General features: G+C 44.4%; 1 protein-coding gene across 1 annotated transcript in view; it reads right to left on the bottom strand.

Annotated features, from left to right (window-relative positions):
- Positions 1-15,195, bottom strand: part of CACNA1A (calcium voltage-gated channel subunit alpha1 A) — a 166,835-nt gene extending 151,640 nt beyond the window's left edge. Inside the window, exons 1-2 of the mRNA XM_090289739.1 lie at positions 15,095-15,195; positions 12,895-13,034 (exon numbers count right to left, since the gene is read on the bottom strand). Of these exons, the coding sequence (XP_090145865.1) occupies positions 12,895-13,034; positions 15,095-15,187 (233 nt within the window). The 5' untranslated portion in view covers positions 15,188-15,195. The remainder of the gene's footprint in view (positions 1-12,894; positions 13,035-15,094) is intronic.
- Positions 15,196-15,504: the final 309 nt, after the last annotated feature.

Here is a 15,504-nt window from a genome sequence, read left to right as displayed (position 1 = left end):
TCTTAAAACCTGCACCATTTCCTCATTTTTCCCCCTTCCCCTCCCAGCTGATAACCCTCCAAACGGTCCCCATACCTATGATTCGGTTTCTATTCTGGTTTGCTTAGTTGGATTTTGTTTTTATTTTTTAGATTCAGTTGTTAATAGTTGTGAGTTTGTTTTATGTTCATAGTTTTGATCTTCTTTTTCTTAAGTAAGTCCCTTTGACATTTCATATAATAATGGCGTGGTGATAATGAACTCTTAGCTTTACCTTGTATGGGAAGCACTTCATCGGCTGTTCCATTCTAAATGACAGCGTTGCTGGATAGAGTAATCTTGGTTGTAGGTCCTTGCTTTTCATCAGATTGAATACTGCTTGCCAGTCCCTTCTTGCCTGCAAAGTGTCTTTTGAGAAATCAGCTGACAGTCTTCTAGGCACCCCTTTGTAGGCAACTCTCCACTTCCCTCTTGCTGCTTTTAGGATTCTCTCCTTATCTTTCACCTTTGCCTTTTTAATGATGATGTGTCTTGGTGTGGGGCCACTGGGTCCAGCTCACCTGGGACTCTCCGTGCTTCCTGGACTTGTATGTCTATTTCCTTCGCAAAATTTGGGGAGTTTTCCTTCATTATTTTTTCACATAAGTTTTCAATTTCTTGCTCTTCCTATTGTCCTTCTGGCACCCCCATGATTCGGATGTTGGCACATTTAAAGTTGTCCCAGAGGTTCCCAAGCCTCTCCTTATTTTTTTTCAATTCTTATTTCCCCATTCTGCACTGGTTGACTGTTTTTTTCTTCCTTATGTTCCAAATCATTGATTTGAACCCCGGTTTCCTTCCCTTCACCATTGGTTTTGTGTGGATTTTCCTTCGTTTCACTTAGCATAGCCTTCACTTCTTCCCTTATGCGTCTGCCATACTCAAGCATGTCTGTCAAGCCTGTGAGCATCTTTATCACCAGTGTTTGGAATTCTGCAGTCTGTTAGGCTGGCTATCTCCTAATCTGTTACACGTTTTAAAAAGTCAGGAGGGACACCTGCGGAGCGTTCCCAGCTCCTCACCAGACCAGCATCTCATGGTCCCAGCACCAGGGAAAATCAAGCCTCATTGCTTCTGACTGCAAACCAGTGGGGGTTGGGGCGGAGGCAGAAACTGCTGGTCTCTTAGACGAGTCCGCTTGTTTAAAGGGCCCCCACAGTCCTAGAACATCTGCAGACCCACGCAGTCTGGGGATGATGGCCAGAGCAGCAGTTAGAGGGGTGCCAGTCCCATACGGAAGTGGGAGAAGTGCCCAGAAAAGGGACGAGTGCTGGGCAAACGGCAGTGTTCCTTCTCAGACTTCTTCCCCACATACAGCGCCACAATGTGGTGATATGGGTCGCCCTGTACTGATGAATCCCTAAGGCTCCGCCCCTTACAACGTAACAGGAGAGACAGCTCTACCTAAGACACAGAGGCAAATAAACACAGGAGCCTGTCAAGATGAGCAGTCAGAGAAGTATGGCCCAAAAGAGGGAACGGATCAAGGTTCCAGTGGGAGAACTAAATGACGAGGAAATAGCCAACCTCACAGAGCTGGGTTTTGAATCTGTTCAAATTCCAAAGCCCATGGTCTTCAACTGCATGTGTATACCCTGGCTGCCCTCTCATCTAGAGCTGCCTGCACAAGAAGCAACTGGGCTGCAGAACAATGTTGCAACAACTTGAAGGCTCTACCTTAGTACCTATTAATGTAGGTTTCACATTTGAAACCTAATACATCACACATGTCAGTCCTGAGAAGAGATCACTCAGAACTGTACCTCAATTTCTGCTGTCCTGGTGGATCATAGCCTACCTCAGAAAGAGAGAGAGCTTCTCAAGTGAATTTCTTGTATATTACCGAGTACAACCATCCCACACATATTCTCTATGTTTCCTGCGGATCTGTCCAGATGTTTTGGCTGACATAACCAGAATTTTATTTATGGAGAGATACAAAATATATCATGTCCATTTTCTTTATGTTTCCAAACATGCCCACTATCTCACCATTCTGAAAAAATTTTTGTAAAGGAGAGAAAAAAGACCCTGGAAATCAAACCATTCCCCAGATATGACCACCTAACCCATCGTATCTCTGGTACAGGTGGTAGAAACTACTCCTTGTCATCATCAAACTTCCCAAATGGGTGGTGGTGATGAGACTTACTGCTTTCTCTTCTTCTCAGTCAGACGTCTGCTACCAAGGCTTCAAGCATCCTAACTTCCCTATGGACACCCCAGGTGGTTTCTTCTCTCTTCTGCCGCAATCCTCAGAGCTAACTGTGCTTACCTCCCTTCCTAACTCCCTGTCCTCTGCCTTTCCTTCCCTGATCCTCTTCCTCCCTCTGGTCCCCAAGTGTGGGAGCTTCTCTGACCCTGGGCTCCTGTCTGTCCCACCATCATGCCTATCGGGCTCAGTCACTCTCCAGCGTTAACCAACCCCTTAGCGGATGTCTCCCTAGTTACATTTTCAGCATTTCTCCATCTGCCTGCTAAGCAGTTTCAAATTCCATGTCTTGCAGGAACCTCAACATGACTGAAATAAGTTTGCACGAGGAGTGCCCTGTGCCCCTGCAATGGCACCACCATTAAACCAGCCAAGAGTTGATTGTCATGGTCTGGAATGCTCCTTTTTCTGGTGAAACAGCCCTAAAAATCCATCTTTTCCTTCTTATTTCCATTATCATCCCAAATCATCTTGATTCTATGACTTACCTCCATCACAGTCAGGAATCCTCCCTCCCCCCTCCTTTTGACTATATTTTATTGAGCCTCTATTATATACTAAGAAATATCCCACCCAATCCTCACCTCAACCCAATGAAGTAAGTATTAATACAAGCCTCATTAACAGATGAGTAAACTAAGAACAAAGGAGACTAAATCATTGGCCCATAAGTCACACATCTTTGGAGTGGCAGTCAGGATCTGAACCCATATCTCCAAAGTAATGTTGTGTCTTATATGGGAAAGTTACGTTCTGATTCTGAAGTCAGTGCACAAGGGAAAAATTACATATACTCAAAAATACTCTTGAAAAACCCTTAAGTCATCCATAAAGTACAGTATACATTGTTTTATGTATTTAAGCCTGGAGAATGATAAGTGTGTATAATGTGTACAGTAATATGTGATATAAAATACTGAGAATAGTATGCCACATGTGACAGGCACTGTCAACTGTCTCCATAGCCACTTCCCTCTTCCACCTTCTCTAGAGGCAGAGCCAGCCTCCCACAGAAAGGCAAAAATGCCCAATACTCATGTTTCTGGTCTTCCCTGAAGCTAGAAATGGTCATGTGACCAATAAGATGTAGCGAGAAGTCTGTTGGGACCTCTTGGGAAACATTTTTCCATTTAGATAAAAAGAGAAAAGCCTCCAATGAAAGTTTTCTCTTCCCACCATTACTTTCTTGATTTTGAATGAGGCCATGAGAGGAGGAGATGTGGCAGCTCTTTTGCAACTTTGAGGTGACAAAGCATGGAGTCAAAATTCAACACACTAAAGAAGGTGGAGTGGAAGATGGAAGGACATCACTAGGCCACTCAACCAATTCTGGTCCACTGATCTGGGGATGTCTAAAGTCAGGAGGCATAAACTTCTACTTAATGCTAATGCCTCTTCTAGCTGTCTCTTCTATTACTTGCAGAGAAAAGCATTCCCTGCACTGGGTTCTATGTAGAACATCTATCATGCATGTTCCTTGGAAAAAGCTCACTAAATGGCATGGCAGGTAGAAATGACCTCATGATTTAATTGTTATATTCTTCCTTTTTCTTTTTGTATGTATGCCAACTACATGTCAATGATTTTATGTAAGTCAAATTTGCATGGGATGCAATTCTACTCCATGGTTTACAATTTTGGCTTTGGAAATGTCCTATCCATCTTAATATCTCGGTGTAGTTCACAAAGACCTCCTCATCTGATCCCTCCTGTCCACTCAATCTTATAGTTGTTCTAGTTAACATTCCTGGGATACCAACACGAGGCAAGGAAAACAGCATCAAGCACATTTTAGTGCTCAGAGCAGGATTTAAGAGTCTTAGGTTTCCTTCCTGCCTCTGTCCCTGATGCCAGTTTTGTGTCCTGAAATTCAGTGGGTGGCCTTCAAATGTGCCTGTGAACGGTGAATAACAAAACAACCTGTGGCCTGTGCCTCTTCAGTACAACCCTCACCCCTAAAAAGCCAACAAAATACTCTCCACAAAACAAAACAATCAAACAAACAAAAAAACAAAACTTTGACCCCTAAAAATCAAAGCTTCTTAGGGCTGAAGTGATTCTCGGGAGTAAAGCATTTGACACTCTTTGGTCTTTGATGTCTCCAAAAAAGGTTTACAAATAGGTGACTTGCACACTTACAAAACAGACTCCAGATGCCTGGTTAAATGTGCAGCCTGTACAGCCATACACAGCTGGCCTGAGAATGCAGCCCTGTCAGACGACACGCCTGCTTCACACAAACCTGTATGGATTTGTGCTGTCTTATTAGTGCCAAGCAGCTAGGAAAGCTGACTCCAAAAGGGCTTTAGTATTCAGAGCTATAAGACCTAAGACACACCATAACTCCTGGGGTAAGATCGCAACCCCAGGCAGGCATATGCTAGCCATAGGACAGGCAAAGGCTAAGTCAACACTCCCAACTGCACCATCTCATCTAGATCAGCTGACAGGCATGGGCCCTCAGGCACAGGCTTCTCTCAAGAATTAGTTTATTTTACCCTCAATATCGACAAGCCATAGGTATTATCGATTCATTCATTCAGTCAAAAACATTTACTTAGCACCTACTGTGTGTCAGGCATTATTCTAGGCACTGAGGGAGACAACCATGAGCAGAAGGGACCAAATCCCTGCCCACATGGAGGTGACCTAGGGGAAGAGACAGGCCAAATAAATAAGTAAATGAAAAATTTAGTTTGTCAGAAAATGGTTAAGTGCATAGAAAAAATTCTAAATAGAAGAGAACAGGATGTGTTGGGAGAGTGTTGAAATTGTAGATAAGGGGTCAGGGGACACTGGAGTCAAGTTTTGCAGATGCATAGATATTTTGGAGAAGAGCATACCAGGCAGAGGAAACTACAAGGTCCCTAAAGTAGAAACTTGCCTAAAGTGTTCAAGGAACAGTGAGAAGCCCAGTGTAGTTGGAGCCAGGTGAGCGAGGAGGAAGGTCGAGTGATGGGGGTGGGAGGGGGTGGGGGCAGATCATGCAGGTCCTTGTTGAGGACTGTGGCTTCTGCACTGAGTGAGAGGGAACTATGGGAGGGATGTGAGCAGAAAAGTGATTTGATCTAATTTATGTGTTAAAAGGATCAGCTTGTGTTGATAACAGGCTGTGGGCAAGGAGGGCAGGAGCAGAGAGACCGGAGCAGAGGCTGCTTCAACAGCCCAGCTGAGAGACGGTGACAGCTCAGCTCGGGGTGGTGGCAGTGCAGACGGGAGCCATAGTGAGACCCTGTGTGTATGTTAAAGAAAGAACCTACAGAATTTGCAGATGGATTGGTCATGGGGAATGTGCGAGACAGAGGAGGTGTCAAGATTTTTGGCCACAGGTCCTGGAAGGATGGAGCTGCCATCCAATGATGTGGGAAGACAGGAAGAGGAAATACTAGCCAGATACTCAGGAGTTCAGCTGTGGACATCTAGAGCATGAGACACCTGTGAACTCCTCCCTGAGTGGGGGTCTGAGAAAGCTCCAGGCTGGAGATGTTAAGTTTAGGAGACAATGGCATAGGAGGTATTCAACCTTTATCAGTGGGTGAAATTACCAAAGGGCTCCTTACAGCCAGAGAAGTCAAGGAAAAGGGGGCTTTCACTTTCCTAGGACTTCCACCTCCCCTAAATCTCAGCTTTAGCCCTCTACTATCCAACCCCACTCAAAGTAAGGGCCTTTCGTCTCTGGGTGAGGCCCAGGTCCTCCCTGGAGAGCTGTCACGACACAGCATCTTCAGGTCCTTTGCTCCTTCCCGCACAAAGCTAAGCACAGTATCTCTTGCTTGGCAGCCTCTGCCTTGGCCCCAGGTACCCACTTGCTTCCTGTTTCACTGAGATTTCCTCTGCCCACCAGGCAGCCGCCTCCCTGCCTTGGTGAGAAAACAGGGAGTTATTAGCCCTGCAAACTGTAGGGGCAGTGGCCAGATGCCTTTCCGGAAGCAGACTGAAGTTTGTCATAGCAATTTGAGAGGATAAGACCTCAGTCAGCACCTAAAACTGTGGAGAGATGGATGGTAAAGTCTTCTCCTGTCACACAAGGGAAATGGCCAAGAAGCTCAGTATGAAAAAACGTCACCTGGCCATCTGGCCCTGGCTCAGTCCCTCTCCACCCCAGTCAGGGGTGGGGGAGGGAGCAGAGCGCAGAGGGAGAAAGGAGAACGCCTTTATACAGCAATGTGTGCTGTCCAGGGTGCTGAAACCTCTAATGCACTAGGCTTCCCACCAATTGCTCCTTAACGTTAGTTTCGGAATTTGTTGAGAGCAGATCCAAGACAAGGACTTTAGGGAGATGATCCATGAAATCACAAGGAATGAACTGGAAGTTGGTAAGGGTGCATTAATGAATGAGTTTCATTGTGAGCAACTGGGATTCAACCTTGCAGAGGACCCTCTGAGAAGTTGTAGAACACACCTCTGAGTTTTCTACTAAGCAAGGGTTCTTATACACTGACTCCTTTGCTCCTTAGTTAAGGGCTACTCCTGGAGGTGTTAAGCATCTGTCATGTGTTCTGAACAAGCACCTGCCATGCTGCAGAAGACCCTCCCAAAGCGATGCACAAAGATGAGACTGTTGGAGGTGCAAAGAGGTCAGCTCACAAGAGAACTGCCCACCACAGCTGTAGGTAACTCAGAGGTGAGCTGGAGGAACATGAAGTGGGGTATCTGCAGCATCAACCACACACCTCAGAAGGGATTTGTTTTAATTTTCCCTTCAGATCACCAACTTCCATTTATGAAGCACTGAGAAAGGTCCAGGAACTCGGTTCATAGTGTTTGCCACGTATACTGCCTTCTCTAATCCCTACCACAGCCTAAGGAGGTAGACACTATCATTACTTCCCTTTTCCAGGTGAGAAAACTGAGGTTCAGAGAGATTAACTAACATTCTCAAGTTTGCCACTGGCAGAGATCCCTCTGACTCTAAGCCCATATCTTAAACACCGGGTTCTGTCAATCTCCCATTTCTATAAATCTCTTTTGCCCATTTTTTTTTCTGCCGCAGTAAAACCCAACTAAGGGTAGAAAAGAAACAATTCCCCTCTTTCCCTGGAACACATGACTTTAGGGAAATAGTGTAGGACTTGAGAGAATGAATTCTGGATACAGATCTGCCTGAGTTCAAATCCTGCATCTACTAATTTGTGAAATGGGTGGCTTTGGGTGAGTTATTTAACCTCTTTTGAGCCTCACTTTTTTCATCTGTAAAATGGGGATGATAATAGTACTTAACTAAGAGGGTTGTAAGGATTAACTGAACATATATACATGCTTGGTATATCATGTTCTAAGTGCCTTGTAAGTTCCAGTTTGACAACGTTGCCACTGTTATCAGTAACAGGTATTATGTTCAAAGGGATACTGGAATAAATATAGATCTTTGTCTGAACTTAACTCAGGTCCAGGTAATCCTGCTTTTAGGGAAGTGTCTCAGTAGAGCAGGTAAGATCCTGATCCACCCTTTCTTTACTAGCTGTGGGACCCCTTGCAAGTAGTTTGACCTGTCTGAGCCTCAGTTTCCTCTCTAAAAAAGGCTTGTGAAACTGGTAGTGCACACAAAATTGTTAATATAGTGCTGGCACATAAGTGCTCAATAAATGTTGAGGAAACAGCCATGGCAGCCAACACCATTATCATCACTGTCACCACCATTACAAGATGGAGAAACTAGCTCCTGCTGCTAGGAAGTGAGGCCGTTCCTGATGGAACACGGTTCAGCAAATAGCATGACAACCAAATGCTCTGGACAATAAAAAGATTGATGCTCTCTCAACAGTAAAACTCTCTGTAGGATAAAAAGCATTTGTGCCACAGTGGGGAATCCTTTGGTTATCAAGGGTGACTGATCCACTGTGGAGAAATTAATGCAAGGAGACGTTAAAATAAAATGCAGCTGGTATTTACAGGAGCTGCTAGTTGGTCTCATGAGTTAGAACACTGGTAATGTTTTGTTGTTTAGAATGCTGTTTATATTTGCAGGCAACTCAGAATAGCTGCATGACAGGGGAAGGAGGGAAGAGAGGCTGAGGAGTGACTGTATGGGTTTGATCAACTAATCAAAGCAGAAAGAGAGCCAGAGAGTTGTTTGACTTTCGTAAAGTCATTTGAAGTCCTCTGGGTCTCAGTTCCACTATACAAGAGAAAAGGGGGTAGTGGAATTACCCCGAGGCTCCTTTCCTCTATCTCAGGAAAGAGGCCACAGACTGCATAGTTGGAGGACAGGAGGAAGGAAGAGAAGGGAAGCTCTAATGGCTTAACCAGAGGGGTGGCATTCATCACCTATACTACGCCCACTGCCCCCTGCCCCAAGCCAGGAATACAGACTTCTTGACATAAACATACATTCTGAATCTCGAGGAGTCCTTATTTTCCACCACCTGAGCATCTGAACTCCCTTGTGGGTGAAATAAAGGGGTTGGACCTGCCGGAGTCTATTGAGCCCTACAATTCAATGATGCTATGAAACCAAAGCCAATGTCCTCTGCTGGTCCCCAAATACTTGGGTCTTTAATCACTCTGATCCTCAACAAAGCTGCCCAAATCCTGGGGTACTTCTTGGGACCTTCCAAAAAAGAACCTTTGTTTGTAGAACCACAAAATGTCAGAGTTGACAAGGACCCAGAGCTCATGTTCCTTGCCTTAGGTGATGTCAGGGTGTCTGTCACAGCCTCTGGAATGTTTGACTGTCTCTGTCAATGCAATGGTCCCCATCTCCTTAAACAGCTTAGTGAATTTCCCAGGACACTACGATGATCAGAAGTGTTACCACTTTCCAGCTTAGCAACCATTTATTTTCCAGAGCAGGTAAGCCACTGAGCCCGTGAATACAAAAACAATTGCCTTTATTCTTACCTTGGCAATGTTCAGTGTCTTTTTTTAACTTGTACAATTGTATTATTTGACCCCTCTGATGTTTATATATATTTGAGCATTACGGTAAAAGCTCTGTTATCTCAAATATATAGCGAACCTTCTGAAATATTCCTCTTATACATTTTCAGTTTGAGTCAGTCCTTCAAATACAATAGAAATACACTTTAAAGGGGTTTGATTAAATTACAAAGCCAGAATTTCTCTGAGCCTTGAGCTATGCAGAACAAACAGAAAAAAATCCATGGGTAAGATCTTTCCCACCAAACTTACCCAAGAAGAAGGCAAAAACCTTGGTAATTCATGAAAAAAATGAATGGTGTTTTAATGCTGTGATTTGCTTAGAAATGTGAGAAGACAGTGAATTAATCAGCAAGTGCTCGTTAAAATCATCTTTGTCTCAATGTCAAATTAAAACACTTGAGTCCTCTCCCCCTGGAGCATGGAGTTAAGAGTTCACTGCATTTTCCCATCACTGACACAGAGCAGAAGGCTAGGTTTGCAGAGCCCTCACCCTGTTCCTAGCTTATAACACAACCGGAGACTCATCAGCCCCTTGGAATTTGAAGTATGAAATTTGAGCCATGTGCCTGATTCTGAAGGAGATAGAACCACCAGACAATGAGGAAGGATGGCTAATTACTGGAGAAGTAAGAGCGAGAAAGGCCAGAGAAAAGAATGCAGGAAAAAGAAAGAAGGAAAGAATAAGAGGATAAGAAAGGATTAGAAACCTACAATAGTGACTCCCTGCGGTTTTAGGACCAGAAACACCTGAGAGTCTAATGAAAACTAAAGACCAGAAAAATACATATACACACACAATTTGCATGCAATTTTAAAGGATTCATGGATACAACTATAGGATTCCATTCTTAGAATCTATCTGCCCCAGATGAAGAATTTATCCTATAGAGGCTCATCAGATCTATAAAACTAGAAAGAAAGAAAGAAAAAAAAGAAAAGGCCACAGCTGTAATCAAGGAGCAGGTACAAACATCCAGCCAACAAACTGACCCATCAAATGGCCACCTCTCAATGTACTGATCACTTAGTGAGACTCACTACATTCTCAACGGCAGATGAGCTTTCCTATGTGTTTCAAGAACCATGTTATAAAAAAAACAGGAGTTTTTAAGGCTCCTCCCTGTCAGCAAGGTCAAGGCAGTCCCTGCCAGCAAAAGCCAGGCCCCAGGGAGCATAAATTGGCACAACCACTTTGCAGAGCAATTTGGCAACATCTAGTGAAGCTGGAGACGTGTATGGGACACGACTCAGCAATTCCACTCCTGGGTATACGCCCTAGAGAAATCCACTCCCAAGAACAAGGGGACAGCTGGGTTCAAAATAGCCCAAAGCTGGAAACAACCCCAGTGGATAAATACCTGGTGGAATATTCATACTGCAGAATACTATGTAGTAGTGAAAATGGGGGAATGAGACCTAGTCTTGTTAATCAGATCAGTCTCACGCTGAGTGCAAGAGGCAGGTTATAGAAGAAAACATTACAGAGAAACTTAAAGAATGCAAAACAGTACCACAGGTATAAATTTCTTATATATTTACATAATGAAACCATAAATGCATAAATGGAAATGATAAACAAAATTCAGGAAAGTGCCCCTGGATGGGAAAGTGAAAAGAATGGGGCCAAAAGAAAGAACACAGGGACTTACACTGTACTGGAAGGGTTCATTTTGATGGTGGTACTCCATCACCTCCCTCCCCTCACTTCCTCTACTCTCCCTCTGTCACTCTGCTCCAGCCACCCTGGCCTCTACTGTTCATCAAACACAACCCAGCCTCAGGGCCTTTGCACCTCCTGTTCCCTTTGCCTGGCACTCTCCTTCAGCTATCCTCATGGCTCAATCACTCATTTCCTTCAGGTTTTCATGCAAATATCACCTTCCCAATGAAATCTTCCCTGGCTTCTAGCCCTTCTGCCCATGATACGCTCCACTCTTTGCTGATTTATTATTTCTCTGTAGCCCTCACCACCATTTACACATCAGACATTTCAGTCGGTCATTCATTCTGTCTTTTTTCACCACTAAAATATCAGTTCCACAGGAAGAGGGATTTTTCTCTGTTTTGTTCACTGCTGTGTCCCAGAGCCTGACGCATAGTAGGTGTACACCAAATATTCACCAAAAGAATATTTGCACACACAGGTATTTGTTATATTATCTTCTACTTCTTTTTGAATGTTTGATTATTTTTATTATATATATTTTTAAACAACAACAATAAAACAACAGAGTCAGCCACTTTTTACAGACAAGTTTCCTAGCAAGCTAAGAGAAAAGTCCCCAATGCCATGTCTCTGGAAGCTGCCAAGGTCCCAAGCCACAGAACTGTGGGCACAGCCAACAGAGGTCCCTCAGAGAAGACCCACCTGCTAGCTACCCCAGAGTCCTCACAATAGGCTTCTCACATCTGACTGCTCTACCAAAACGACCCCACATGACATAGCTCCTACTGTAAGAAGCAACGTGGCCCTGAATAACATATGTCCTCAAAACCTGAACAGTGAGAGCCTAGCCAACACAGTGTGAGTGCTGAGACCCATGACATCTGCCAAGAGAACAGGACCCAGAGCAGCAACAGAGTCTGGAGGACAGGTATGAACCCACAGAGGACTGTGACCCCACAGAGGAGCACTGCAAAGAAGGCCTCTTAACAAAGAGGGGTCTTGGATGGGAAGAGCCAGGCTTAGCTCAAGGAGAGGAGTGGGTGGGCAGAAGAGGCAGAAATCAACACAAAATGGTAATGTCCATACTGGGATCTGATGAAGGGCTTTGGGTCTGTGACCAAGACTGGCTGCTAGTCACCAAGTCCATTTTCCTTCCCTTCTAGGCAGTCTCACACTTCCCAGCATCCTTTGCAGTGATGTGTAAGCATGTGACTGACTTCTAGCGAAAGGCATATGGCTGGAATATGTGCCAGGCCCCGGATAGGCTTATAAACCTCCCAAGTATCCCCTTCTGTTCTTGGAAGCTGAGGTTTAAAAATGAGGAACCACAATGTAGCAAGGGCCTAGGTCCTCAATCACTGTTTGGAGGAGAAAAGCTGGCCAACGAGGAATAGCTGTTTTGGACTTAAAATGAGTGAGAAATAAACTTCTGTTGTGTTTAAGTTATGATCTAGTTTTGGATTTTTTGTTATAGTAGCCAACATTACCTTATAAAGGATCACTAATGAAAAGTGTATACACATCCATCTTTTAGGTTCGTTGTACACAGATCTGAAAACTCCCTGAAGGCAGTGACTGCACTTTATCTAGCCTGGTTTTCTCCACAGTTCTACCATAATCTCTTGTACCAAAAAGTCCCTAACAAACATTAACCAATTTAAAATAGGGGCCAGACATCCCCCAAGCAAAGCAAAAGGACCATGTATGCACACTCGTTAAAAATTTGACTTCTGGGATCACATAATCTCAGCTTCAAATCCCAGTTCCATCACTTACTAGCTGGGTGATCTCAGGCAAGTTCCTCTCTGTGCTTCTGATTGCTCAGGGGTCACACGGGAATATTAATATTTCCTAATTCATTGGGTTGTTGTGAGGATTAAATGAGAAGATGCACATAAAGCACTTTGGAAGCAGTTGATTCTAATAAGCTATTATTCTAATTGTAACAGAAAGCTTCCGCTGTAACATGCAGCCGAGACTTGGAGGTGGGGTGAAAAAAGGCAGAAAAAATAAGGGCTCAGCCTCCCCGAGCCTAGTCTGGATCACACCAAATGTTACGTTTCCAAAGTCCCTGGAATTCAAGAGAGTTCTGAGAAATGCAGCACACTCTGCTTACCCTGTTAGCACCACCACGAAGTCCATCACGTTCCAACCATTCCTCAAGTAAGAGCCTTTGTGGAAGGCAAACCCAAGGGCGATGATTTTAATGCCAGCCTCAAAACAAAAAATTCCAATGAAGTATGGTTCTGTGTCATCCTGGAAAGAAGAGAGGGTAAGGTCAGGGTTATTGGCTGGGCAGAGGGCGGCAGGACCAGGGAATCAGCCACCTGGAGTTCTGTACCCACCTCCCTCACCTCACAACCCTCCAGTGCTCACTGTCTCCTCCCGCATCCTTCCCGGAGTTCTCTTGCCTAAAGGCTTTTGCAAGAGGAGCAGACACAAGGGTCAGCTTCACATACCACTCGGCCAGCAGAACTGGTTAGACCTGTGCTGTCCAATAGAGCAGCTGCTGGTTACGTGTAGCTGCTTAAATATATTGTAATGAATTTGAATTAAACAAAATGAAAGATTCAGTTTTGTAGTCACACTAGCTACCTTTCCAGTGGCTTCCATATTAGAAAGTGCAGATGGAGGATGTTTCCATCACTGCAGAAAATTCTCCCAGAAAGCGCTGGTCTAGCTTGTTTACCCGTCATACACATCACTCAAGGCCTTTGAGGTGGGACCCTGTGCACCAACCTCACCCCCAAATCTGACCCTTGTGATGCTTCTCAGCTGGTATGCACCAGCACAGATGTTCAGGTTGCCAAAATATTGGAATAATACTTCTGTGCTGGCTGGCAAATGGCAGGGCCCCCACCCCCAGGCTCTCGCGGGACCCCCTGCTGATTCTGGCTCCCAGCTGATAGTCTATAGGAGCTGAAATTAAGCTATAAGCTCCCTCCGTCAGAGCCCCTACACGGACCCTTTCCCATCTGTTCCAACAACGCTTCTCACACGTCAATCACTTGTTCTCTGCCTTCGCTGCTGTGTATGAGCTTCCCACGGCACCACTGTTTGCTGACTGTTCTTTCAATGGACTCTTTTCACTTAGTTTCATAGCAAGCAAAAAAAAAAAAGTCTTGAAATCATAACTTTTCTAGGTTAGTTCTATCTTTCTGGAATATAAATTATAATGCATGACTCTTAAAAGTTTAAAATCTTGAGACCATCAATATTGTACAGATTAGAAACCAGTAGATTCTTACATCCCCCTCACCCACCCTGGAACTATTACAAACGGTTCTTAAAAAGTGAAAGAAAGAGTAGAAGTCTCCTCCACTGTATTGTCAGAGTGCCAGGAGGGGACTTAAGAGCTAGGGGGCCACTGGGGGCATCAAGAAGGGTCTTAATCATAGTTTTCAGCTCTGCAGTTTCACCAAATGAGCAAATTTCAACGAGGACTTAAAATGTCCTCCAGCGCTGACGTCCCTGCATAAAGACACACAGGGGAAGAAGAAACAAGCTAAATGACAGGTCACCAGGCAAAAATCAGAATGTGGGACACTCCTTAAGGCATCTGGACTGGTTTCTGCAATAAGTCAACGACAGGAGAGACTATATTGCTCTAGATTAGATTAAAAGTCTTAAGTGACATAACAAAATCTAGACCGTGTTTGGATCTCAGTTCAAACAAATCAGCTGTAAGATGCCATTTCTGAGACAATCACAGAAATGTGATTAATGACTGGGTCTTAGATGACCTCAAGGAACCACTGTGAATTGTTTTGGGTGTGAACACAAAACTGTGGTGATCTACGAAAATACCCATATTTTTAGCAATGCAAACTTAGGTATATGGCCACAAATCGACATGTTATCTGGGATTTGCCTTTAAAAACTGGCCAAGAAAGACAAACCACAAAAATAAAAAAGGACAGAAAGGACGAATGAGGCAAAATCTTGACAATTATTGAATCTGGATGACGGGTTCATGGGGGGAGGCAGGGTTCATTGTATCGTTCTTGGTATTTTGGTAATGGTCCAAATTTTTCACAGGAATTTTGGTTTGAATGTGACATTTTTATGGACAATGACCACTCTCACCTATCCCCCTGCTGGTTGATGCCTGTTCTGGTGGGGGACAAGGGTGAGGGGTGGGCAATGAGGACATCTCTCTCCCCAGATTATTGGTGTTCATGAAACTGAGGCTTCCCCAGACAGAAGGCCCAAGATCTAGCTTTTGGCTTGAAGACCGAGAGCTGCCCTCTGCTCCCCCTGCCACAGCGATATGGCCCAATAGCGAAGGAGAAACCCATAAGAGAGACATCACTCACCAGTCGTTCAGACATGGGGGTCTTGTCATCGTCAGGTAGGTGTTGCTCCAGGGCAAGGACGATGCAGTTTGCTATGATGGTGGCTAAAATCATATATTCAAAGGGAGTATCGTAGAATTAAGGAAAATCTTTTTAGCTTGTTTGGGTTCACACAAAATTGAGCAGAAGATACAGAGACTTCCCATTTGCCCCCTGTCCCCCACACGCACAACCTCTCCCACCATCCACATCCGCCCAACCAGCGGGGCACATTTGTTACAAGTGACAAACCTATAGGGACACATCATAAGAACTCTAAGTCCACAGTTTACGTTAGGGTTCACTCCTGGTGTTGAACAGTCCATGGATTTTTGAGCAAACGTACAATGACATGTGTCCACTGTTACAGCCTCACACAGAGTAATTTCCTG

The sequence above is a fragment of the Furipterus horrens genome, unplaced genomic scaffold (assembly GCF_987537825.1).
Source record: "Furipterus horrens unplaced genomic scaffold, mFurHor1.1.pri manual_scaffold_10, whole genome shotgun sequence".
Classification (NCBI taxonomy): Eukaryota; Metazoa; Chordata; class Mammalia; order Chiroptera; family Furipteridae; genus Furipterus; species Furipterus horrens.
The sequence above is the reverse complement of the archived record's forward strand: the minus strand, read 5'-3'. Positions and strand labels throughout refer to the sequence as shown.